Source organism: Haliaeetus albicilla, chromosome 5 (assembly GCF_947461875.1).
Source record: "Haliaeetus albicilla chromosome 5, bHalAlb1.1, whole genome shotgun sequence".
NCBI classification, from domain to species: Eukaryota; Metazoa; Chordata; class Aves; order Accipitriformes; family Accipitridae; genus Haliaeetus; species Haliaeetus albicilla.
This window is the reverse complement of record NC_091487.1, coordinates 44,573,515-44,601,259: the sequence shown is the minus strand read 5'-3', so window position 1 is coordinate 44,601,259 and position 27,745 is coordinate 44,573,515. Positions and strand designations below refer to the sequence as shown.

At 36.5% G+C, this 27,745-nt stretch overlaps 1 protein-coding gene across 1 annotated transcript in view; it reads left to right on the top strand.

The window, feature by feature from the left end:
- The window catches only part of MYBPC3 (myosin binding protein C3), a 62,977-nt gene extending 39,049 nt beyond the window's left edge, over positions 1–23,928 (top strand). The window contains exons 24-34 of the mRNA XM_069784593.1: positions 1,398–1,586; positions 3,633–3,767; positions 4,975–5,142; positions 6,500–6,588; positions 11,134–11,329; positions 16,543–16,682; positions 17,448–17,607; positions 18,170–18,306; positions 20,836–21,022; positions 22,120–22,162; positions 22,672–23,928. Coding sequence (XP_069640694.1) covers positions 1,398–1,586; positions 3,633–3,767; positions 4,975–5,142; positions 6,500–6,588; positions 11,134–11,329; positions 16,543–16,682; positions 17,448–17,607; positions 18,170–18,306; positions 20,836–21,022; positions 22,120–22,130 — 1,412 coding nt within the window. The 3' untranslated portion in view covers positions 22,131–22,162; positions 22,672–23,928. The remainder of the gene's footprint in view (positions 1–1,397; positions 1,587–3,632; positions 3,768–4,974; positions 5,143–6,499; positions 6,589–11,133; positions 11,330–16,542; positions 16,683–17,447; positions 17,608–18,169; positions 18,307–20,835; positions 21,023–22,119; positions 22,163–22,671) is intronic.
- Positions 23,929–27,745: the final 3,817 nt, after the last annotated feature.

Below are 27,745 nucleotides of genomic sequence, written 5' to 3'. Positions count from 1 at the left end.
ATCTATGCTATACCATAGATTTGTTCTGCAGTGCATCCAGGTCTCTTGGTTCTCTGTAATCACACAGGTTCACTTTCTTCCCAAGGGAATCAGAGCAAGAAAAATGGTGCGTGGCCAGGACTCACTCCACTATAGGGCTGAAGCAGAGATGGGATCTGCACTGTCTGGGAAGCACCCTGCAATTCCATCACTTAGCAATGGACACAGAGATCTAACATCAGTTCTTTAATAAATCATATAAAAAAAAGGGCGGGGGGGGAGTGTCAAACTGTTCTTCCAACTGATTTTTGTATTGGGATTTATGTTGTTAGTCAAGATTAGTAAATTGCAGCAGAATATAAGAAAGTGTCCTGGTTTCAGCTGGGATAGAGTTAACTGTCTTCCTAGTAGCTGGTACAGTGCTATGTTTTGAGTTCAGTATGCGAAGAATGTTGGTAACACACTGATGTTTTCAGTTGTTGCTCAGTAGTGTTTAGACTATAGTCAAGGATTTTTCAGCTTCTCATGCCCAGCCAGGGCACAAGAAGTTGGCACAGGACACAACCAGGGCACCTGACCCAAACTGGCCAACGGTGTATTCCATACCATGGGACGTCCCATCTAGTTTAGGAACTGGGAAGGGGGGGCAGGGAATCGCCGCTCGGGGACTGGCTGGGTGTCGGTCGGCGGGTGGTGAGCAATTGCCCTGTGCATCATTTGTACATTTCAATCCTTTTATTACTACTGTTGTCATTTTATTAGTGTTATCATTATCATTATTAGTTTCTTCTTTTCTGTTCTATTAAACCGTTCTTATCTCAACCCAGGAGTTTTACTTCTTTTCCCGATTTTCTCCCCCATCCAGTGGGGAGTGAGTGAGCGGCTGCGTGGTGCTTAGTTGCTGGCTGGGGTTAAACCACGACAGAAAGAAATTAATTTTTTAACTCTGTCTCACACATTTCAAGGCAATTTCTCCTTCACTGAAAGGGCTTTCTGTTGAACTGCTGTGTCTCATGCATTTCTCTGCCATTAGAAGTGAATGACCACATTCTCACCAGAAAGACCATTTAAACCAGCTCTGCTAGTATCTCTATTTTGCATACATCTAAATACCTTAATAGTAGTGTACAGCATGCAAAATGTGCTTAAAGCCTAATACCAGACACAGACAATTCTAAATAACTTCTACTCTGAAAAGTATAATTGTTCAGGTAAGAATGTCAGAGAAAAGGAAAGTAATACAAGAGGAAACTGGAGGAAAATATCAAAGCTTCACACAATTCAGTTATATGCAATAATTCTGAATCACATTTGGCTTTTTTATGCCATTGGGAGAAAAAAAAGGTGATTTTCTTTTTTCCTACATGTGAGAGAAGAATTTGCAGTTCTTTCACATCAATAAGAGCTATTCTTTCCAGGCTATATTTTGGAGAGAAAGAAGAAGAAGAGCTATCGATGGATGAGACTGAACTTTGACCTTTTAAAAGAGCTAACCTATGAAGCCAAACGAATGATTGAAGGAGTAGTTTATGAGATGCGGATTTATGCTGTGAATTCTATTGGCATGTCCCGGCCAAGCCCTGCCTCGCAACCCTTCATGCCAATTGGTGAGTTCTACCTATTATATTACTTCTAGTACAAAACCAAGACAGGACAATTTTCACCTCTTCTCTTCAACTGCCCTTATACCGAAAAAGAACATGTTAAGAAAAAGGCTATCGATTATCTCTATATTCTATATTTAATCAACCTTTTCATTTGTTATCTTCCTCTTCTCTATCTCTCATTCCCCTTCCTGAGAAGCACAGAGGTTCCAGTTTCATGAAATTGCTGATGAATTTTTAGTTGTTATAATTAGAAGTGTGAGAGTCAAGCTGGATCTGGAAAGGAGGAGAACTAATTGACAGAAATTTCCCTGTCCCTCTCAGCTTCTCCCATTCCTTTATGGGTGCAAATATCACAGTATCCCACCCAGTACTTCCTTAATCCTGACCCTCTCCACAGCTAAAAGGATAGCTGATCAAGAAAATATTTGAGGAATTATTTTCTATAAATAATCCTTCCCAACACAGCAGTGCAGTGTCTCCTGCAGTCCCTGAGCAAGGAGTAAACTAAAGGAGTCCTCAGGAAAACTGCCTGCTAAGAGCTTTAGAAAGACAACCCACAAAAATACAAATAGCTGAAGATTAAAATGACTAGAGTTGCTAGATCTACAAATATCAGCGAAGGGGGACAGCCTGCTGAAGGAGATAATGTAAAAGCAGATGATGCAGTGAAGGGGTCAGAAGGAAAGGATGAACTGCAAGAAGGGTCTCCTAATTCTGGATTTCAAACACACAACGGCTGGTCTGCAACAAAAGAGGGCAAATGGAAACCATCAAGTGGAGCTACTGATAAAAAAGGTCCAAAGTTTTCATGGGATAGGCAGAGTTTTACTTGATTAAGGATAAAGTTCACACTTACTGCTTCAGAGAAGAGGTTTGGGGTTTTGATCGTGTGCTGTGTGGTTGTGTATGCTCCGAACTGCCTTTGCCTCCTGTGTGCTGTTCATAGTCCTTGCTGCCATTTGAATATGAAAAATTTTGACACAGCTACAGAAAGGAAACTGGGTGATATTTTTGTAATTTTTTTTTTTTTACAATAACTTTGCAAACTAAGATCAATTTCAATCAGTTGCACAATTTATAAATCTGTTTAACTTAGTTTATATATGAAATAATTCTAATATGTAAAATCTGTTATGTATATTCAAAAGATGTTCAGTTTATAATACATATACACAGAGTACGCCAAACATACATGATTGCTTTTATGCCATGTATACTAAATTTCATGTTCCAGCACTCTAAATGTAATTCTGAAAAATTTATCTTTCTGTTTGCTTTTAGGAATCAATGAGTTCACAGTAGCATTTGTGTGCATTTGGGATTCTCCAGTAAGGGCTCTTCCTGATTGTTTTTTAATTAGTAGACAACAGTCATGCTTAAGATGACTGAATTTAGCTAGTGGTCCTTCTGAACTATGGATTTAAAAAGAGCCATGACACTCCTGTTCTGAAAAGATATGAAATAGCTATATCTGACAGAAATATTTTTGTCAGCCCCAAATTATTTTTCCCAGGCATGTCTCTATTACAAATGCACAAATCACTACTAGTGTTTCTGTAAACATGTAGTCGTAACTTTTGGTCATTTTCTCCACTGTTAGAAGAAAATGAGTGAAGTCAAATTTAGCCACTAATGAATTTGGTCCTCTGACTACGTGAATTTTGTCTAATTACAGTCAGGGTGTAAATACAGCATACAAATTGTATGCATTTTTATTTCTAAACTTTTCTGCAGACTTCTGCTGACAATTTGACTCCCTTCTACAACTCTTCTTTTTTCATTGGCTTTTACTTATGAGGGAGCACACGTGAATAGGAACTACCGTCTTAACGTCTTGTTCCCCTCACTATTATAGGAATCTTATGCTGTACTTCTATTAAATGAAGTACTAGCTGTTACATTTTAAAACTGAGCTTCAGCTAAATTTATTTTATTAAAACAGATAGTGGTATATAATTCAGCTGCTAATCACTCCTTCTGTAGCCTTTGAATTCTCACAGTTACATTGCTATTTCTCAGAATTTACTTCTATGTATTTCCTTGTAGCTCCTCCAAGTGAACCAACCCACTTTACAGTGGAAGAGGTTTCTGACAGCACTGTTGCTTTGAAGTGGAGACCCCCTGAGCGGATTGGAGCTGGGGGATTAGATGGTTATATTGTGGAATACTGCAAAGATGGATGTAAGTAAGCACAAGTACTAGGCAGCAGCAACTGAACATTATTAAAATACTACAATTGCAGTAGCTTCACTGCAATAGCCCAATAAATTAACCGTATCCAGTATCATTAAATTTGAACTCTAATCTATGACTAACATCCATGACAACCATCACTAGACTTACCACGATACGACTGTAAAACCATGAGTCACATCAACCATAACATCATCTTCACAATCATCATAAACTTTAATACAGAAAAGTACTACAGAAATACCAGTGCTGTTCTATAGTCACTACTATACTTTTGCAGCATTCACAAATTGTGTATTCCTTAAAACCGATATAATAACATGACTGTAACAATATCAGTTAAACCTTCAAGTAGCTGATACCTTATCACATCTAATACTTGTGGTCTGATAACAAAAAGTATAACTGTACCATATCTACAACACTCAATTTACTGCAATGCTAAAACACAACATTTATGTCATAAAAATCAGATAAATTTATAATCACTTAAATCATGAAATTTTCACTGACACTAAACTCAATTGCCATATAACCTAAACTAGGGTTTTTACAGGGTATAATCTATTCAGAAATATATTATAGTCTTTAATGAGATATCGTCATGGAATTACCAGAATCCCTATGTCATCATCATAGAACAATGATTTTACCAGTCATACTCCTGTGTCATTAGAATAACTAAGGAAGCCCCAAGAATTCTATTCTACAGTGTCAATTGAGAAATTAATAATAAATTCCAACAGTTACGTGGTTTGTTATTATTTTCAGCATATGTGGCTCCCACCAAACCATTTGGACACCCACAGAAGATATACTTATTTGAGAAAGGCTTCACTTTCTTGCTAAAATTACTTCCAAAATTCTCTCCCCCTACCCTCTTGCTAATGAAAATAAATTAGAGAAGCCCCACAGCTCTAAACTCTATAAAACAGAACGCCAAAGGAACTACCCAATGACGATTCCCTTACCCTTAGCTATTTTGAGTAACAAAATGTATATATTCCTTAACTCCATGTATAAATACATCTTCTAGATCCAGAGGTCTTTTTCCAGCTTAGTTTATTCCCTTTTAAGTGTAGTATTGCATGTTAAATTCATTTCACCCTAACACAAATTTACTTTCAATTGTAGACAAGGCATCAGTTTGGAAAAATTAATATATTATTACAATATGCAAATCCTGTACTTGCAGCTACAGAATGGATTCCAGCTCTTCCTGGTCTAACTGAGCGCACATCTGCACTGATTAAAGACCTGGTCACAGGGGACAAACTTCAATTCCGTATAAAGGCTATAAACCTGGCTGGTGAGAGTGGAGCAGCAATAATCAAAGAGCCTGTTACTGTTCAAGAGATCCTGCGTGAGTATCTATACTGAATAAATCTTATTAATCTATTTCCTCTGGTCAAAATTCTAATCATGTACACATGAAGAAAACCTCTGGGACTGACAAGCCTGTGCCGCCTTCTGAGAATACCACCCAAACAGCTCTTCCACTTTGACTAGGCACCCAGTATCTTCTGATTCTGAGAACATTACTATACTGTCCAATATTTCTGAAACATAGCTCTTAAAACAAAATCCTACTTCTTACTTTCAAAATATGGACATTTCACCTCTTGTAATGGCACTGTCAGCATTTAAGAGACACTTTTTTTTAACATTTAGCACTCTGCTGGAAAAGCTGTTATATTACTGCAAAATAACAGCTGCATCGGCTACAGCAAGACATCTATTTAAATAAAAGCATTTATCTGTTCTTGATTGTCCTAGGTTATTAATTAACACCCTGTGTATCACCCAACAGCAGTAGATTATAATTCATTTGACTGGAGTCCAAAAGATATCAAGAGCTGCTAATAGTGGATTCCTCAACCTTGACTCATACGAAGTGTCTGCCAGAGTCTCACTGACAGTAAAATGACTTGGTGTAAATGAAACAAAGTTGTAATGCACCTCAAAACCAAATGGACATTAAGACAGATACTCCAACTGTATGTTAAGAAATTCTTTCTGTAAATGGCTAGGAACAGAATAAGGAACACATGGAGAACATAGAAAACTTTCCAGTGAGGTAGAGGAAAGCAGGAACTAGATGAAAGAACATGCACTAAGGTCTTTTTGTTAGCAGTTAAGTAAGCTGCTACAATGAGACTCCACTCCTTCCACCTCAAAGAAAGAACTATAACTGAACGACTGTAGAAAGGTAAAGGAAATCCAATGATTGCTCTACTTTCTGAGTAAGTCCATAAATATCTCCAAATGGCAATTTACAAGGAGCTGCAGTATCAATATAGCAATAGATTAATCATAGTCTATAATCACTCTTTTACTCCGATACACCCTTTGTCCCATTCCTTCTATTGAACTGATAAAGTTCTCCAAAGAAACAAAGTCCACATAGAAGGCTCACATCCAAAGTCACCCAAATCTGCCATTTCAGACACAAGTTTCACAAATCCTGCTGTCACTGAAACCTGCTCAGTTGTAAATATATAACTGAGATTTTCCACTAAATTTGTATCCAATAGTCAAATAAATTTGAAAGTACTTAGAGAATTAACTACTCCCTAACTGAATAAACAGTGTTTGCACAATTTTCTTATACTTACAAGTGTCCAAGCCTCTCCTCTTTGGTGTTTTGTCTTATTTGTGCTATAAGTAATATTTCAAACCATCAAAAGCTGTGTATTTAATGTACTAATGCTTAAATGCAGAGCGTCCCAAAATCTGGTTGCCACGCCATCTCAGACAGACTCTGGTGAAGAAAGTGGGTGAGACAATCAATATTGTTATCCCTTTTCAGGTATGTATTGGTTTCTAGTTCGCCATGGTTATTTATCATTACTTACCTAAAGTACTTTCCTTTATGCAAGTTCCCTTTGCTTCACTGCTTAAGCAATATTACATAAAGTATGGCTGATGATTTAAAAAACCCTCTCAAACGTTAAAGAAAGGGAAAAAAAATATTACTTTTCTTTCAGTCACAATTTTTTTACAGTCACAGTTTCTCCCATAATCCCTCCTTTTGGGGAAGAAGAAAAAGTAAGTGCTGTAAGTAAGTGCAAGCCCATTCTTGCTTATTGACCATAGGATGCATCTTAAAGAGAGAAGTACACAAAAGCATAAGAATTCAACTAACTACTCTTCTGGAGCCAAGGTACGTGATGTTACCGGGCAAATTCTTTGTCAAAAGTGTGTATGTTCATTTCTGAAAGGCTGACTACAAAAATTAGAGTTTGTACTTAAACAGAGTATCACAATTGGCCCTGTATAGAACCTGTGTGTTTACGAAGAATAGCTTGGGTATTACTGTACATGAGCTCAAGGTGTAAAAAACACAGCATGCCAAGGATTATCAAGAGTGCATGCATGTAACTACATATGCTGCTATGGCATGCGCAAAATTGCTAAAATATACACACAGACAGACCTCACCAGTTACCCTGTCTTTGCATTTTCTACAGCAGTATAAGCAACTATAATGACTATTTGTAAAACACCACATGCATTTTTTTCAGATGCAAGACTATAATATCAATACAGTGCAAGAATTAGTGTGTGAAAGGAAAAGGTTTTCTGAGTGAGACACAGGAAAAGAAATTGTAAATTGCAGATTCTGGCTCTGACAGAGATAGCCTCAGTAATAATAGATATATCATTTAATTTAGTCCTCATTTATAATTTGAAGAAACTAAAATTATTCTGCTGTCCAGGGTTGACATTTACAAAAATGTAATCAATGTTATTAGTGAAGAGTTTTGAAATTCTCATGTAAAAGATGCTGCAGATATGCAAAGCATTTTTTGCAGCAGGGGAACATATATGCACAAATTACTGATATTCTTTTGTTTGGGCAGTAACAGGAGGGAAAAAAAAAATCTATATAAGAGCAAAATCTAAGTAAAATAAAATATATACGTCTTTTGCCCTGCGGTTACTGGGTTACAGGAAAAGTTGCTTTTTCACAAAGATATATCTAATCAGTAAACAGTTGCAAACCAATACATGGAGTAACTGCCTTGAATTGCATGCTCGCACTACTTCGACATAATCACATGCTTTTTTTTTCTTTCATGTTTCTTATCTCCAAAATTGCTAAAATGGCCCCTTCACTGAGGTCTAGCCACATGCAAAATTCAAGATTTTACATCTGATATTTCTGAGTTATGTACGTCTTAAAAAAATTAAATTAAATAAACAGATATTTTTGCTGCTTTGATGCCTGAGTTGAAGAAAATTTGCACAAAATTGGCAAGCTGTCCCATAAGCAGAAGAACAGATAAAGTTTGGCGTTTTTTAGATTTGTGCTTGTGTACCCTGTATCACCATCTTCCCAGCATAATAACCCAGCTGTTTTGCTTAGAGCAGCCTCATGGCAATATTCCCAGAGATTTGCCAGTTCTTTGCCCTAGTCCCCTCGGTAGTCCTAGTTGACATGTCCTCAGTTCCCTAAGCCAGAGAAAGTATGTGTAGCAGCTAATCCAGAGCTTCATTTACCCTGCCTGATCACTCAGCTGTTGCCAAACAAAATGGATAAAGACCAAGTCTTCCCTGATTTTTCCTCAGTGGGGACACTAACTGAGGTTTCAGTATTTCACCGTCATCAGTTTTCACAAAACTGTACTAAGCTCATCTTAGAGATTTCTAGTGCATTGTCAAATTTAGCTGAAATGAACCAACTGATTCAGAAGTACTTCGAGTAGCTGATGGACAGACAAATCATGTGTTGGTATAAACTCTTGTCTCCTAAAAGGTAAGGCTAACAAAAATGCTAAAATCTATCCACCAACACCAAATTTTAGCCCGAGAACAAAACCAGAGGATTTTCATTCAAGAGGTATTTTTTGCATTAATTAAATTTGTAATAGCATTGAACTGCAGCTATAGCTACAATTCTTAACACTGCAAAACTATTTAGAATACGCAAAACTGAGGATCTTTCAAAAAAAAGCAAAGCAAAGAGAACATTTCACTTTACATTTTGAAAAAGCTTAAATCACTGACCATTTCTATTGAAGAAATGAATCTTATCTACTCTAAGTAGATATGATTGCAATCTTCAAATTACAAAAAGGATATAGGAGAAAATACATAAATACTAGAATTACTGTGAACCCTGAGCTAGGGAACACAAGCAGGCAGAGTATCATCTAACTAAAGTGTAAGTCAGTGTCTTCTACTATTTACAGTTTCTGTGCAACCCTCTGTGGTCACTACTGTGTCATTTAACACTGAAATTCTATTAAATACCTTGTCAAGGTATCCCAGGCTAAATGCTATTTGCAAATCTATTCAAATCTTTAGATTAAAATGTACAGAAAAAAACAAGTACAATGTTATTACTAACCCTTTTTCTGTTGAGTGTGTAAAGCAGGTGGGACATTCTGCTGAAAGGAAAGGAATCAACACATTCTTGTTTTGAAATTAACTATATGGGCATGTGATTGAAGGGATATGATGTGCTATAAGTGGATAAAATTCACAATATTGCTGAGTAATCTTCTTGCTCATCATATATGTGTAAATATAAACATGCAAAGGTATTTAAATTCGTTCTTCCCTGGCAGTAAACTCCCTGAAGTTTCTCTAGTGTGCTATTTAGCCGCTCTGTCACTCACTGTTCTCTCTCTCTCAGATTACCTATTACACATTGCAGAAATCCAATCCTCTGAGATATCTATTAGGAACATGCTTTCTATCTGTTTATGCTTTTCACAGTCTATAAATATAAGAGTATATGAAAATCAACACTTTGAACACTTGCAATCTTTCACTGGCACTCATAGCACCTCAAAAAAGGAGGTGCTGCGAGTTAACATATCTGATCAACCACACTCGAACATCAGCAGTAGCAAAGCCCAATTTATAGTCAAGATATTTCTTATGATAAAGATAAAGCTATGGTTTCTCATGCCTGTTTTTGCCAAGACATTTAGGGCCAGATCCTCAATTCACCTCATTACTAAATCCATCAAGAACTACTGAATCTTGTAATCAGTCTGAAAATCTAGCCAAGTATTTGTCTTGATAAATTAGAAATTTAAATTAAATTTCCATATAATTATACCATTTTAAGTAGATTGTTTTTACTTTGAAAGCATTCCCCTAGCCAAAATTTTCAAGCAGGATCCTCATATAATTTTAAAATATACACATATGTGGAAAGTAAAATAGAGTCAATTCTTGTTAAGTTCACCGATGATCAGACATAGATATAGAAAAAAATAAGTAAATATGCAACCACCACATCCTTTAACTTGTTCAAGAATTTCTATACCATCCAGCTGAAGAAGGGAAACCATGTCTTCCTCTAACAGGTTTTTGTAAGGGTTCTATGAAATGAGACCAGGGTGAAGGTACACTAGAACTGGACAAAATAATCTTGTATCTATTATTTCAGAGCTATAGGCCTGAGGTGGCAGCCTAAGCAAATCTGACTGCTGGCTTGCATGGTCTCACTTTCCCTCCCCACCCATTTGAGTTACTCCTGGCATTCATCTAGCCCTGCGCTGCACTGTTTTACCATGTTAATCTGGCAGAAACTTAAAAAAACCTACTGAGATATTTTCTGCTAGATTGAGTATAAATACAGTTAATAAATATGATAAGGCCCTTTTCTGTTTTCTTGGGATTCTTGGTTTGGAGGTGTACTGTGGAAGTAGTACTCAAACAACTTTTGAAGAACTAAATATTATCTACCAGTTTTCCTGGAACCGACTGAGTGACAGTGATGTAAACCACAGATATCTTACTGATTCCCCAACGTCATCCTCCATGGGTGTAGCAACACTGACTGCTTAGGTTGACAGTCACCAAAAGAATTTTTGCAATGCATAAAAAATTGTACAGTAAGTTTCACATCCCAAGACTTCAAGATTATAGCAATTTTTCAAAAGATCTTAAAAATACCTGGGGATAGAGAATCAAATGTTTTAAGAAAGGGAGGAGAAGGGGGGGGGTGTGTAATAAACTGCTCAGATATTAAAGACTTCTGTTACTTAATAATAGAGTGAGCCAGATCAACTGTTGGCTTCACAGATGCCTGGGAAAGAGTACCAGACCAGCACAAGTATATTTTTTCTGGATTTGTTCTCAATATAATTTCAGTCTCTTCTCTAACTATAGCTAAGCGGCACCATCAGGGCATGGTGCCACTAAACCACACAGATGGGAGCAAATATGTCTGCAAGAAAAAGAAACTGGAAAGTATTTAGAGAGTTTACTATCTCAACTCTGCATATTAAATCAGGCTTTCTAGACTTACAGATCACTAAAAAAAAAAAAAAAAACCACAAAATGAAAAATTGAAATCTATTACAGCCTAAAAAATTCCTTTTTTTCTCTTCAGGGTAAACCAAGACCCAAAATAATTTGGATGAAAGATGGTCAAACTCTAGACTCCAAAGATGTGGGAATTCGGAACAGCAACACGGACACAATCCTTTTCATCAGAAAGGCAGAGCTTCATCACTCAGGAGCATATGAAGTCACTCTTCAGATAGAAAACATGACTGATAAAGTTACAATAACAATGCAGATCATAGGTAAGAGCCTAACAACATCACAATTAAGCATATCATACAAAACAAAATAGTGGCCATACTGAGGCAATCCAAAGATCCAACTACCTCAGAATCCCTTCTCTGACAATGGTTGATAGCAGATGACTAGGACAAAGCTCAGAGCAGGGCTAACGTGTCACTTTATTTTCCTAGTATATTTTCCCAGCTTGAAATTATCTGTGTCCTAGAGACTTTTGGAGGGAGAGGGATTATCTGTGTGTCCCATAGCTCTTGAGGGATTTTTTTTCTTGCATGATTTTATACAGTCAGTTTTTTAATCCACATCTAGTTTCAGAATTGAAATATCCTTTAGTAAGGAATTTCAGTTTAAGTGCATGTACAACTACCTGTTTGGTTTGTTTTGAGTCTCTCTCCTGATAATCTCATTTGATATCCATACAGTTTTGTGTCAGAAAAAACATGAATAATCATTTATTCACCTTTTCCATGCTACTGATGATTTTGTAGCCTTTAGTCACACTCTCCTCATTTAACTTTCTCAAGTTTTAGATTCTTTGTCTGTTTTCAAAAAGATGCCATTCCATATCTTTGATCATCTTTATCACTCTTCTTTCTACCACTTTGAGAGTGATAGAAAGAATTTGATAGTTCTGGTGTTCTTGGGAGTAGCCATATTGTCCTCAAGGTAGGAAATACAAATCCTAGAATGGATATACTCTTATCGCATTTCTTCAACAGATGAGGACATTGAAGGTAAAAATCATTGCACTAATATACCTCTACTATTGCGAGAATTAGAAATGACAAGACACAGTCCTGTGGAGTTGGAAAATTCATGTTTAATGCCTCACTCTATTAAGAGTGTCTAGTTAGCTTGAGGCTTCGTGGAGGCTTATTCTCTATTATACAATTTCTAGTCTCTTGTCTAGTGTCATTTTAAAGAAATGCACTGCCAGTGTCCTGGTTTCAGTAACTTCTCTTGGGATTTTATGATATATTCCGAGATCTTGCCTACTCAGATTTCACTAATATTTAGCCAGAGTTTTTCTGTTTTTCCTCATTACAGCTCTATGTAACATTCTTGATAATTATTTTTATTTACTGTCATCCCAAACTTCCTCTAACGTATCAACACATTTTTAGAATATGTATTTTGGCACAAAAAGAGTATTTAAACATAACTCCTTATGCTTTGGAATTGAAGATACAATGCTGACTGTATTCTGCTTAAAGTTTTATAAAATAATGCTGGCAGAATGGGTATGCAGTGGTGCCAACAGCAAACAAGACAGGCATAACAAATTGGAGCAAATACATCTTAATACCACAAGTTGCTTCCACTCAAGAGGACGGCTGCAGTTCTGCAACAGCAAAATAAGTAAATAGCTGCTAAAACAAAGTAAACCCAAGGGACTCAGATAAAGGAGAGTAGTGCACCCTACACACCAAAATACCTTTCTAAAACTGGTTAGTGACTCTAGATTTTAGCACATTGCTCTTACAGCACAGTACCAAGTATCTCCCACCCATTGTTTGGTACTGTAGAAAGGCATAAAACCACATACATGTACCATTGTCAAAGAGTTATGTCATATAAAAAAATGAAAAAAAACCAACTAATCTTATTACACAGATTAAAACAAGTCAGAGTTGGGAGGACAGGCATTAACCTTTTTACTTCTTGGGCAGCTTGCTCAAGTGAAAAAGAATAAATACATTTCATTTAATTGCTGGCCCAGAAAGGGCTTGTAACATATGCAGATACTTCTGCAACCAAGGCATCTACTCTGGTTCTTGATACTGTCACTCTTTCATCAGAACTACCTCTTTTCAGTTCTCTCAACAGCACTTTTTGCTCTCCAGTTTTTATATTCTCTTGGCAGGAGAGAAATATGGGTCATTCAGGCACTCTTCCTATACTACTAGTAATGCTTTAGGTGCTGTAGAATGGCATGCTGAAAAGCCAACCCAGCTTTCAGAGATATAAATCATCAATCAGTGATCTTTTGAGGTTTCTGTTCATCAGCTAATTTCCCTTGGCAAAAGTCTACTTGATGAAAGAGTAATGCTTGGAGCTTCAGCCATTATCTTTTTTGGAGTAAGGCAAGAATGCAGGTAACCAAAAGCTCTGCCACTATGATGAGTCACATATCAGTTCCAAACAGGAGAAAACACTTCTATTACTGCCATCACCTGCCCTTATTGCCAAAACAATTGCTGCAGTTTACTCTAGAGATCTAAAAAATATGGACTTTTACTATGGGAATAGAGTATATTTCAAATACTTATAGAAAGGTCTTAGATAATGAAAGTATCTCCAACCTCTGAAAAATATAGTTTCCTCAACTTTTTTCCCCCCTCTACATGAATCAATAAATGATGCCTTCCATTATGCCTTCTGTTGACCAAAGCAAACCTCAGTTCTATATTTTTAATTTTTTTTAACGGGAATTATTTATTGTTCTTATTATTTATTATTTGAAAATGTAAATCATAATTTCTTTTTGAAAGATAATTCACACTTTATCTCTTCTTCCCATTCTATAAAATCCAGTAACATACAAAAATCCTCAAATGAGCTGGTGTTGAGGGTAGAAGAATATTTCCCCAGGATATAAATCCCCACTCTGACACAGTGTCCTACAGAGGAAAATAATTTGCTACAGATGCATCACTAGGATTAACTTTTCCCATCCTCTGTTCACCAGCTAGAGATGTACTAGTTAGTACTGAGAAAAGAATATTCTACAATTCTACAAAGGAATTTTGAGCAGACATTCCTGCAGATTGCATTATCCCATCAAACAACAAAGATCAAGAATAGAAAAATCCATTTAGCAAATTTATCCATCTCTACCTTTTGTAAGATTGTCCTTTACAAAGCCTTACAAGTATTGAGGCTTTCAGTACACTCATTTTCTTTATCTATACCACCATAGGCAGATGTAATAATTTATTAAAAATTTATAAAGGGATTATTTAATACATCATTGAGTTGTTATCACATTAATATAATAGCAGGTTAAGGCTTAAAGTGTTTTTCTGTTCTTAACTCCAAAATTGTTCCCCCTCCCAAATCAAATCTGTATCTATGTACATAAACACATACATAAGAATGAGTTTTAAAATATATATATATATATACACACACACACATTCCTGAAGTCTAACTCTTCCAGTAGATTACCAAATTAATAAATGACGTGCCATCCCATTGCTTTTAGTTTTGAAGGGAGGTTCCCAGATAATTGCTTTTAGGTAACTAGGAGCAATAAGGCACAGGCTTCAAAAACTTATTTGTCCAGTGAGGCCTCCCCAAAAAGTGTTTTTCCCTTTCATTGCACTTAAGACTGTATTTTTCTTCCATTTATCAATCTCTTCCTATAGGATTTACACCAACCACCATCACCAAGATCTCCACAGTTTTTGACAAAGCATTGCCTAAGCATTCCTTTAAAAATAAAAACAACTGTTGTGTAGATATATCTGTAGGTAAGCACACAGGAAAAATACTTGTAAAACTAGGCAGATACTGTGGAGGGTTATAACAGTAGGTACACTTGAAGATAATTAACAAATTGCTAAACATCACAACATCTGTCTACTATTAGATGATAATACACTTATTCAGGGCTTGTAGAGCTTTGCCCACTGAGACTGTTGCAGTTTTCATACCCACACAGGTATTCATATGTAGTATCCGTAATTGTTCTCTTCAAATCAGAATAGATTAATTGGTTTCTGTATAATGAAAATACACATCTGGAAATATATCTAGATTTTTTTTTTCCCCTTTTAAGTTGTGATTCAAGATAACAACAAATACATTTCCACATCTTCATAAGCAATGTTATTCATTTGACAACACATTACCATTCACTACCTCAGAAACAGGGAAGAAAAAGAAAGAAGGTCAGGTACCTGTTGAGAAACACAAAAGATGGCAGCTTTTTTCTCTGAAATGTCAGTGTAAGAGAGGAAGGAAGAGGATGATAAATGGAATGAGAGCAATGCATTCCATATTCCTTATTGAGCTTCATGCAGTGCTCTAGCTGGCTCCAGTGTTTAGCAGTTTGAAGGAGGACAAAAAGGGTTAAAGCTAATTATAAAGCAGTCTTTGATTCCAAAGTATGCCAGTGAAAAGAGAATTAGCACATTCTGCTTTGACATAGAAAGGCACAGTTCCCCTAATAACAGTTAAATGCTGGTTTATTACTGCTTTGCATATCCTTCTTTAAGGAATTAAATTACAAGCAATCTATAATTACATTCCTTTGTGCTTTGCTCATCTCAAACCTACATCTGTCAGTTTCTTACTATTTTCTTCATTTTTCCAGCTCAGCTACAAAAACGGAAGGCAGTTTCCATTCAGCTATCTAGAATGATCTCAAACTATCCTTCATTTAATCACAAGACCATCTACCCAGGCCTAATGATTGTCTCCCCAACAGGCCCTGTAACTGTGAACAACAACCTAACATATCAAAAAGGGGAATTAGCAACTTCAAGTTAAAACAGACAGGAATATTATTTAATAATTCTAATTTAAATGTTACAGCATTTGACTAAACAACGTCCGTATAAATATGAATGATCCTTAAAAGAAGGAAAAACATTATTATAATTTTATAATATATATTATTCTATATATTTCCAGGTATCTTAAAATGGACATAGACTTCTGTACCTCTTCGAGAGTTTGTTCTTTTTCTAATTATTACAGAGAAATGTGACTAGTGGGCAAGCTAACAAGCACTGAGGCAACAGGAAAAAGTCAGGTGTATTCCCAAATGGCCAGCCTTCCTTAGCTGAGAGGAATATATACCCAGTTGCCTTGTTGTTTATATTACTCTCAGTGTATCTAAATGGCTGAGACATTGCACTGAGGTAACAAAGCAAGTGATAAAACTGTACTAAAAGAGTTAATCACACCTATCCAAACAAAAGAAACTTCTTATTCAATTTTAAGGGTTTGTCTGGTTCCTATGTTACTAATTCTACTGCGTTGTCTATTTCTCAGTAGGTTTCAGGCCTCTCAGAAGAGTATTAAGAGGGTATTTGAAAATTTCCCAACTTTCTTGTTTACGGTTTCAACTTCACATAACTGAAGTGTATTGCTATGGAACAATTCTAGATTGCTGTCAAATTCTATTTTTTCCCTGCATGGGAAGAAATGACAAAGCTCTTGGATCTTGAACCAAAAGTTACGGGTTTTTTTCATGTCTCCTCTGCAGACAAGCCTGGTCCTCCTCAGAATATAAAGCTTGTAGATGTTTGGGGATTTAATGCAGCCCTGGAGTGGACACCTCCACAGGATGATGGCAATGCACAAATCTTGGGCTACACAGTCCAGAAAGCTGACAAAAAGACAATGGTAAGAAATTGCACTGAATTAGTGACTTTGTATGGAGTTTAAACTACTACCTGCTCTGGGAACACAGAGACTTGAGGAAAAGAGCTGAATTCGTGACTCTCAGTTCTGTGTCCAAGGTGTCCTATGGCATACTGGAGGCAGTTAAACATTGAAGAACAGAATCTAAGAAGAACCAAAAGGCTAAGTATAGAACTAAATAAAATGCCCAGTAGAAAATATAAAAAGAGAGACCTAGCCTGTCCCATCTCTGGTGGTGACTCAACAGATAGCTCTACTTAGAAAGTGGAATTATATTTTTTATTTGAAATTGTATTTTTCATAAATGCAGGGAAAAAACGAAGGGGAGGGAGGAAGAGTTAGACTTGAACTCAGATGCTGGGCATACTAGAGTATATACTGGGAGAAGTATGTATGCCAGTCAAACTGGAAAACATCTTTCTCATGGAAGTCCCCATAAAGTAGTCATGTTCTGAGGACACATCCTGTATCAGGTTCCCCAGATATGAGTAGGGCTAAAATGTGAAGAGGTTTTTTTTTCCTCAAAATGCAAGTATTCATACATCTATCACACCAGGCAGAAAATGAAAGTAAGAAAATATATCAGCTGATCTTCACAGGAAGCAACATAATATTAATTTTGCAGTCTAGTGTTAAATACCTGTCTACCTGTCTTTTCCTTGTAGCAAGAAGGATCTTTCCATACCAAAACTAGCACCATGTCTGACCTCTCATAGCATCTTTCTAAACAGTATAGTCTTGTTACAGGAATGGTATACTGTTTTTGATCGTTATCGTCGCACAAACTGTGTAGTGTCAGACCTGATTATGGGAAATGAGTATTTTTTTCGAATCTTCAGTGAAAATTTGTGTGGATTGAGTGAAACTGCTGCAACCACCAAAAATCCTGCCTATATCCAAAAAACAGGTAACATATTCTTCAAAACAAAGATCACAAAAGCTGCTAAGTACCAGAAGTAATACACTGGTAAATGGAAAATACAGTATTACTAGATGCACCACTAGAGATATTTTCATTACTTAGTAACTAGCACTTATAAAGTATTCTAGCATCAAGAGCCCTTATCTAGGGAGATCTCCTGTACTAACACAAACATCTGTTCAAAAATACTTAATCAAACACTCTTCCTAAACTATATTATTTTAAGAAAATAATACAACTGGGGGGTTATATTTATATTCTGGGGTTAAAAGTTTAAGATGTCTGTGGTGAAGACTTCCCCCGCAGACATATGGTTTTCATATTTTTAACAGAAGCTGAAAACCCATGATTGCCAGGACCTTTAACTAAAGCATTAAACATGAGATGTGTTTTAGAGTAAAGTGAATTTAAAGATTTGTTATATCATAAATGCCATAGCTTTGAAGCTTCTCTAAATCATACAGGCAAATTAAATGACAAATACCTTGTACACAAGTCAATAGAATTGAGAACACAGTTCTTACTATTTTGTTTCTTTGAATTGCAGGCACTACTTATAAGCCACCTAGTTACAAAGAACATGACTTCTCCGAACCTCCTAAATTCACTCACCCTTTAGTAAACCGTTCTGTGATTGCAGGATACAACACCACACTCAGCTGTGCTGTAAGAGGAATCCCCAAGGTACAGATTACATCAGCTGTCATTGATACTGTTGCAACAAGTCAAGATGCTGCCTTAGAATTTGTGCCAGTTCAGTGTGACTGGAGCATAACATGAGTATATTAAGAAAAAGTAAAGGTCACCCAGTTATCTCCCACCTCACTCATAATTGATGCTTAACCAGAATGCACAGTGCCAGTGTTTTGTGTGGTTGTACACAGAACCAGTGGAGTCATACAGTCAAGGAGACAGTGGAAAGGACAGTCACTGCTTATGGTAACACCGTGCCATTGAAAATGTACCATGTGTACATAAAATTTGCCCACTGAAGAAGGTAAACAACAAAAAAGTATCTTCTCCCAATGTATATTTCGTTCTCTTCAGTCTTTCAAAAAAACCTAAATGATACATAGGAACAACCAGTTTTCTGTTATGTCAATACATCCACATAACTTTGAGAAGCTGAGTTATTTTGCAAAACTAACTAGAATAAGACCTGCTGTCATGTGTGAAGTTTTGGGGCTTTTTTTTAAACTCACAGGAATATCTTCTCAGTCTAAACGTATTTGTCGAAGTCTCTTTGAAGAGTACAAAGATATGTACATTTTTTGTTAATCAGGAACAAGCAGTAAAAACCTGTATCAGCTAGGAGCTAAATTTAGGTTTCTCAAAAAAGGGAAATAGGCCTTTTGTCTGCAGCGAAGGAATTTACCATGTTATGACATAATCTTGTCATAAATTTAAATTAGTACAATCACAAAAAATGCAGTAGCCTTTTCCCCTTCTGGCTGTTTATTTCCAGCTCCTCTCCCTTCCTCATGCCTGCACAAGGATCTGATAGCTACACAGCAAAACATGTAAGATAATTGCTCAAAGTTCAAATTAACTCAAAAAAAATAACATAGTCTTAATGCAATCATTTGCTGCAGTTCATTGGATGAAGAAGGAGCTCCAGACAAAACTCAAATGTAAAAAGGAAGCATATCCAAGTAAATACCTACAAAATAACACTGTAGAAGAAATACTGGCAACTGTAGGCAAAATCCATCCTCCAGTAGCTGCCTCAGCTTAGATTCATCACGAAATGACAGTGTTAGTAATGATATTCCCTTTTGGTTAACTGACCTTTTTGTGCATCTGTATCTACTTCATTCAGTTTCCATGGTTTTAAGAAGATTCTAGGAAAAAACTTTGTATTTTACAGCTGTGAAATACAGCAGTTACAGGCTTTTGAATGTGAGCATGCTAGCTCTTCCTTCCACATTAGCCTGAAGGATAAAATAGTCCTCATCCTTCAGTACACCTAATACTCTTAAAGCAGCTTTTCCAGATACATTTCTGTACTTGCATTGCCCAAATTAACCTTAACGAAAAGTTTCTGTACCTACTGCAGAACTCTGCAACAGGTCTTTTTCCATGGAGAATAGCTTATGTTGATAAAGCTTTCCAATTCTGAATAACTATAGATTATCAAGCATACCTCAGATATGATCTGTATGACATGAAAAAGTTACCACTTCAAGCACAGCCAATATTCATGCCCTGGTAGCAGTGTTGAAATAAGACGTCTACCCAGAAAGATAAAGAGGCTATAGAAAAAGAAACAAAAAAATTTGAGGCAGGAAAAAATCCAGCTGATACCTTTAAAGAAAATTAAGCATGGCAACTGGGATACACTGAATTGTATATCATGCAGGTCAAAGACACAAGTGATTCAGTAGATTTGAATGCACTCTATAAAACAGTGCAGTAGGTTTATTTTTTTTAATGGGTGAAGAAACAGAAGACATTAATTCTGAAAGTAAAACAGGTGAATGCAGAGCTTGGTCTTCTACTTCTTAAAGTCTGTTTCTTCACTATAGGTAGGTACTAATGAGCTTGAAATAAACAAAAGCAGTTTGCTTTATATCAGATTTTTCATTTTCAAAATTTCATTTATAAAAATTAAAGGCAGATTTTCAGGTACTAGAAAAAAAAACCACAATGGCTTAAATTCATACAGAGCCAACCACATTATTGCTCAGCTGAAGCCAACAGGAACTTTATTTTGAAATTTCTGAAGTTGCTAACAATATGCTAAATGGTTTGGAAAATCCTTTCCCAGCCCAAACCTTGGCATCACAAGTTGGCCACCCAACATCTGCAGACCTTTATGACACTTCTGCTCTCAAACTATGCATTTTAATTCCCCTTCTGTAAGGTACTTGAAGCATTCAAATACATTTTAATATGCACAATTAAATAACTCCTGAAGGAATGAATTTGTACCCAGTTTGTAGGTTTTTTAAAAAAATTGCAATAAAGTAGGCTACAGACCTACATTCTCTACCTGCTATTTGAGAGTTAAAGAAAATACTGAACACGTGAATTATTAGTTTCGTGAGTTTGTACTGAATGAGGAGAGGTTCCTTGAAAAATTATAACACTGCTGTGTAATACATAGCCCTCATAATGCATAAACCTTTGAAGGCTAAATTAAAGCTGTAAGATCAGCTGTAAGTCTTCCATTTCCTACCTTCTATTTGAAAATTCTTCTTTTGTGTTCTTCAGCCAAAGATATTCTGGTACAAAAACAAAATGGATCTCTCCGGGGATGCCAAATACCGCATGTTCAGTAAACAGGGTGTGTTGACCTTGGAGATCCGGAAACCCACTCCATTTGATGGTGGCTGTTATACCTGTAAAGCTGTTAATGAGTGTGGTGAAGCTGAAATAGAGTGCAGACTGGATGTCAGAGGTAATCAGATGAAACTTATGGATAACACTAATACTGCAATGAAGAATGAGTAACAGATAGCTTAAAAAAAAAAAAAAAAAAATCATCGTTCCCCTTTAGCTAACCCCGACTTCTTTGGTGTTATATAAAAAGTTTGTTAATTACACGCACCAGCAATAATATGTTTTTCATTCTAAACTGTTATGATATAATTAGGCTACTTGCTAGGCATTACAGGTCTGAAAGTGGGCAATTATTACGCTTCTGGCTTAATATTCCTAGAGAAGATACTTAGCACTGGAATGGAGGTCTATTTACAAATAGTGCATTGTGGATAATTTTATTATCCTTTGTGCCATATTCTGTAATTGAAAGTTTTAAATTAAGTCATTAGCCATAAAAGTTAGTACATGCTACATCACAAACATTTTTCAAGCATTGATAATTTATTTTGTTTGTCAAAAGGGCCAGGAAAAAAAATCTCACGTGTTTATAACACAGTAAGAAATATTGACTAAATATTTTTGGTAAAGCTGCTACTAATGTATCTATTTGTCAATATGAACCTATACAGCAGCACTTTAAATGCTCATCAAAACCAGAAAAACCTGTGAAAGTGATGGGCATAACAGCCATTGATGGAGATCCGTCTTCAGCACAGCACGCCTGAAGGTATTCCTACACAGCACAGAGTTCAGTATTTTACTCAGTGCTAAGTCAGGAATGTGTACACAGTACACCTTGCAGTGCTGGGCATCAATATCCTCATCGGTGTCTTGGCAGCAAGCAACTCAGCTGCATTAGGACAATGATGAACTCAGACTAAGAACTCTGAAATGCATAGCTAAGCTACGCAGCAGCTTATTATGACATGTTACTTTCAGTTCAATGGCTAGCTCCAGTATCTCTGTTCAGTGCTATACTGTACAGTGTAGACAAGGCTCAAAGCTTAACACTATCATATTCTGAAGCTTTCCTTAGAAATATTAAATCTCCTTGGAATCACCAGATAAAAGCAACTACCATAAAGCTTCTATATTTCACCTTCAGCACCAAGTCTCAATTTAAAATTAGCATCCTTTAATGACTGTTTTGTTTTTTTTTTTTTCATTCTCCAGCACCTCAGTAAAACTCTGAATCTCAATTCATCTGCAAGTCAAGGTAGGAATCAAAGTAATTCAGATGGATAGAGGAACAATGGCTGTTTGGTTAGATATAAGATTAAACAGCCATTACATATTCATGTTTGAGACTTTATGGAATTTTTATAATGTTGGCAGAGGGGTGTACTTGTTTTGATTTCTGTTTGTTTTTTCCAGTAATCACACTAAGATCACATTCCTGCAAGGCAGTTTATTTGGTTTATATTAAACTCAGGATTTCATGGGTCTCAACCTTTAATATGCTATGTTAATGTAAAAATCTGTAAGAAGAGAATACTTTGTTGACTTTTTTTTCTTAACTCACTATAAGCACTCCCTCTAGGAAACTGTTATTTATTAATATAGACCTAACTAGTATCAATAATCCGTGTGCACTACTTTAACCAAGCAAGCAGAGTTAAAATTACAATGCGTCTAGAAGTGTAATGTACATTTTAGACTTTAAAGAAGTGAAATAGCTATAATAAACAACTGACAATAAATCCTTCTCCCCATTCTCTGTCTCAGCATTGGAATGGAACTTGAAAAGAAGAAAACTGAAGAAATTGATGAAGGATAATTTCAGTTACATTTAGGAGTCCTGCTCATCTTAAAAGTCATTTCATAGATGTGTACTAGGAGGTGGCAGTGTCTTGTAGTGTCCTGCTTACTCAGCATGTTTTCAGACGGTATTTCCTCTTTCCATACATTTGTTTTAGTTACACTGCCCCCATCTCTATGTGAAGAAATTCAGGGAAATCAAGATTAAACTTTCCTCCCATTACATAAATAAGATATGTCTGAAAAAAACCCAATATTACAATTATGTGCAAACCCAGTCCATTCTTAATGTCCAAAATGACCATAAATTCCCTGCTTCTACAGTTCTCTCCATTTTCTCTTCTCAGAATTCTGACATTCTTCATAAGAAACAAGTAGCTCAGAATAATGAGACATTAACAAATTATTTGTAATATTTAGTCACCTTTCATTATACTGATCTCTGCACAATATAAAGTAACTTTCACTCCTACTGCTTTTACTGTCAGTGCTTGAAATACCCAATTCTGTGCTCTTGAGCAGATCTTTGCAGAACCACGTCCACAACACACCATTTGGGAATCTCTGGCTAAAGCTACTGTGCTGCTTTATATAGAAAATAGTTTCTTTGATAATTACTCATTACTGGTTTTCTAGCTTTTAAAAAGACACCAGCATAGAATTCCAGTTGTTAGATGTTACTGCAACCAATCACAGACATCATACTAATCTACTGAGGTAATTTTGTACATCAGATGAAACCGTGAAAGATGTAACAAGGAAGATTATTTGCACGTAAATAAAAAGTTTCAAAACAAAAACTTGTGATGAATGCAATAAACTTAGTGTCATCAAATATTACTGAAGACTTTTGAAAGTCTACGAATGGTATGTATGTATTTTTGCAGATGATTTTGTCTAATCAAGTGACACAATAGCGTTTCTGGCTTCTCACCTACTAGTTTGAATAGTATTTGGGGTGAGGTTTTTTTGGACCTGCAGTAGTAGTTAGTAGCTTCTGGCTGGTACTTAAAAGTACTTTTTCACTATCACAGTGCAAGAGAAAGAGGGAAGATGAAATTAATCCAGGAAGCATTGTCTTTTGGAAGAATCAACACAAAGGAACTTAAGTAATACTACTCCTCTGCCTCCAACATGCTGGTTGAGATGGGAAAGCATGTGACACAGCATGTTAATTGTACTAAACAAGCAAATACATCTTCATAATAAAACCACTGATGATAATGAGATGTGTATTTTGATTTTTTTATTATGGTATCAGAACAAAGAAGATTACTCCTCTAAAACCAAAGTCAACTTATCCAAGGTTAACATTTGTCTGTTGCACATTGTTATTATTCAACAAATAAATAAAAAATGATGGAAAATATGCAAACATGTTTACATTGTTTTATACTTTCGTTTTCTGAGCAACACTATTATTTAAAAAATAAGGCACATACCACACATAAAAGTCAGAGATGTTCTATATTATACAGAACTTATAATCAGAACACAGTGGACTGAGAGGATCACCACAGCATCTGTGGGACAATGTCTGCTGAAAAGCAGAGACTGAATTGCAAGAGCTTAGATTACAAAGGACAGTTTACCATAAGGAGAGTTAGGTGCTATACCAAATACATTCTATTATCAGAAAGGTGTTTCATGAAGAGAGTAGACTTTCATGCTGTAATAGGGTACAATACTGAAAGAGTACAAAAAAGTCCCTAAGAAAGTGGCTTTTTCTGCTCAATTCTTAGCTGTTCAACATGAGTACAATGTTTCTGGGAAGAGCAGTGCTTCCACAAATGAACACTTATTTCACCTCTCAACTGTGAAAAGCAGTGTACTGCAAACCGATGCTTGCACTAGATGATAGTCAATTATTTTTTCATGAAATTTCATTGTTCAAATGGTCTTCAAGTATGAAATTCTACCACATATATAAAACATAAATGTCTAGTGCTCACAAATTTACTCTCTACTGTTTTGAAATCCTCAAACTAATGACAAAGAAATGCCTCCTCAGAAAAACTGGCTGAGATACTACTTCTGGAAGTATTTCATGCAGGGTAGCACAAAAGAGTTAGAATCTAATTCTATAGGGCCTTCTAACAAAATGCTGTGCTCCTACATGAAAGGCACAAATTAGTTTTAAGTTCCAAAACTTTCAATGACAAGTAGTGAACCAAATCCAAACCCGAATAGTTACAAAAAAGCAGCATACTCTAGTTAGGTTTCTAAAAATTATTCCTAAAAATGTGAATTCTGCAAATTCAAAATACTAACCACTCCTTACACACTGAGATGAGGAAAAGAGGAAAGGTGCACCTGCAAAATCTGAACTTTCTGTTATTAGTTCTAGAAGGGTCTTTAGAAAATTGTAGGCATTTATTGATGTTTTGCAAGCATACGGTATTGTCATTTATTTATCTGTTCCATGGCTGATTTTGATCCTGAATGTATAGTTCACTAATTGCCCATTAATTCCGTGTTGTTAATAAATAAATAAATTACTTTCATCCCAATCTGATTAAAAATACATAAACTGAACAGTTTCTCCCAAACCTAGCTGACTAGGACCAACAAAGTACCTCACAGTTTTCCACCATCACACCTGAAAGACTACTTGACAAAAGACAGTTTTAACTAACTTTTCCTGTGTGGGATCTCCTCTGATGCAAAAATCAGATGGACTTACCTCTAAATGTCATGGCAAATATTCTTACCTAGTAGTTGTTAAGTACTGTTAGAAAGAAGAGTATCACACAGCACAGAAGTAGTCAAGCAGTCATTTCCTTTAGTTACTTGAGATTGCCTTAGTGCTCAAATCCTGTTATTCTACGAGCAAAAAATAATAGCAAAATAAGTTAATGGTTGACCAATACTTCATAAAATAACAATAAAAGAAAAAAAGAGTATGAAACCCAAGTGGAAAAAAAATTCAAAAGCCAAAGCATAACATAAAGAAAACCATCAAGCGTTAATTCTAAAACTGACTAAACGTTTCAAAGATGAAAGATTGGCTCCTTCAAGCCTGTATCAACTATCTTCTCATTTACTAATCCCACTCTAAAGCATTACTCAAATCTTACTTAAAAGCCATAAAATTGAGCTTCTCTTCAGGATGCTCACAAACTGAACTTCAGAGCACTGACAGGACTGGGGCGGGGATGGGCAGAGAGCGGGCGGTGTTGCCTTCAATGCCAACACCTGAATTTTGGGTAGTGGCTGTAGCAGGATTTGAGGAGGATTTAAAATACCACCCCGCTCCAGAGCCACAGGTGGGAGCTGATTAGGATACCTCGCACAGAACCCCCACCCTGTGTGGCAGCCTCCCTAACTCCCGGGGCTGCCCGGTTTTGCCCTGTCAGGGCCTAGGGACGCGCACGTTGGAGGTGTGTAACGGGGGAGCCCCCGGAACCCGTTACCTCCGGGGCCGGGCCCTGAGGTGAGGGCGCAGCCTGCCCTCCGCCATGGCGGCGCTCTGGCGCGGCGCTTCCCGCCTGAGGGGAAAGCGGCGGCCGCGCGCCGGCCCGGCGGCCGTTGGGGCGTTCCAAACGGCGGGCTCGCGCCGCGGCGCTACCTCCCCTCAGGGCCGGGAGCTCTTCCACCCCCTCGTCCGCTCCTGGTCTGAGGCGGGATTGCCCAGGTCTGTCAAGCCTGAAGGAAAATCGCTTCAAATGGTGGTGGGAGCATAGAGGATTAAGGTAAAGCGTGCTGGGTTTCATCCTGTTCCTCTTCCATTTTTAACTCGGCGGCCTTAAAACAGAAGCTGTCAAAGGCTGTGTGTGAATTAACTGATGGTCCCCCACGGAGATAATTAATTCTTCCTGTTAACAAATGAGAAGTGGATCAGTTGGAGCTAAAGAAGGAAATAACGTATGTCCACACTGAAGTCATGACAGTGACTGCATTTGGTGGAGCTTCTCGTATTGCAGCCTATTTTGTATTCTGCTATCGTAAATACATGGGTACTGGTTTAAAACTACCAGGCATCTCCATGGTAACAGCTGCAGAATAAACATGTTCATTGTTTCTTTCCTGAGCATTAGATTTCTGACTGGTTAATAAAAATGCATGTAGTATTTCATCCCCAAGCCACTGTAAGTCCAGGTATATGTTCTATTACTAGAGCTATTCTTGTAGAAAGGGTGCCAACTACTAAATGCATTTTTATAATATCCTCAATGCAGATGGATCCTTGTGTGATCAAGGAAGGGGTAACCTGCGTAACAAGAAGTTATCTTTCCATCAATGTGAGTATGTTGTTGCAGATTAGGTACTGATGCATTTTATTTAGATATTTGAGTTAGGATTAACTACACTAATCAATACTCATTGTTGTAACTGAATCTGCACTAGTATGGTTATGCCGATACAAATACCATAAAATGAAAAAGTCCTAAATTTTCACACATTCACATGTTTGCTAATAAATTGTTACTTGGAAGATCATTCGAATGTTAGGCAGAAATCAAAGTAACACAAAGAAAACTACTTGCATTCAGTAACATGTTTAGAAAAATCTTGCTTTCCTTAGTGGCTTGTAAACTCTAAATGCTGTCCTTGATGGATTGCTTCAGTTTAGGTGATCACTTCATTCACTGCATGACCTGATTTTAGCACAAGCTGATGATCTGTGCCCCTGCTTTACTGCTGAAGTTACAATACTTAACTGATACATTGGGGTGAAATGCAAATTAAATGGATTGAGCTCAAATTGTTTCAACAGAATGTTTAAAATGGTATAAAGTGCCTTACCTGTCATGAGTTTATCTTTCTGTTCCTTCTACAAGAGGGAACGGTTATCTTTATTGACTTTTTCAGATTTGTCTAAGTTTATTACATAAAATTATATATAAAAATTCTACTTGTTTAAAGTTATTACATAAAATTACATATAAAAAATTAAATTCTACTTGTTGAAAATTACAGTGAGAAATCAAGAGGTTCCCATATATTATTGTAACAAAGCTTTTCAATGCAGGGCCAGGCAGATATTTAAGATAGCTTCAGCACACCTCACCTGCAGATTTCATTCCTTCTAAGAAAGGAT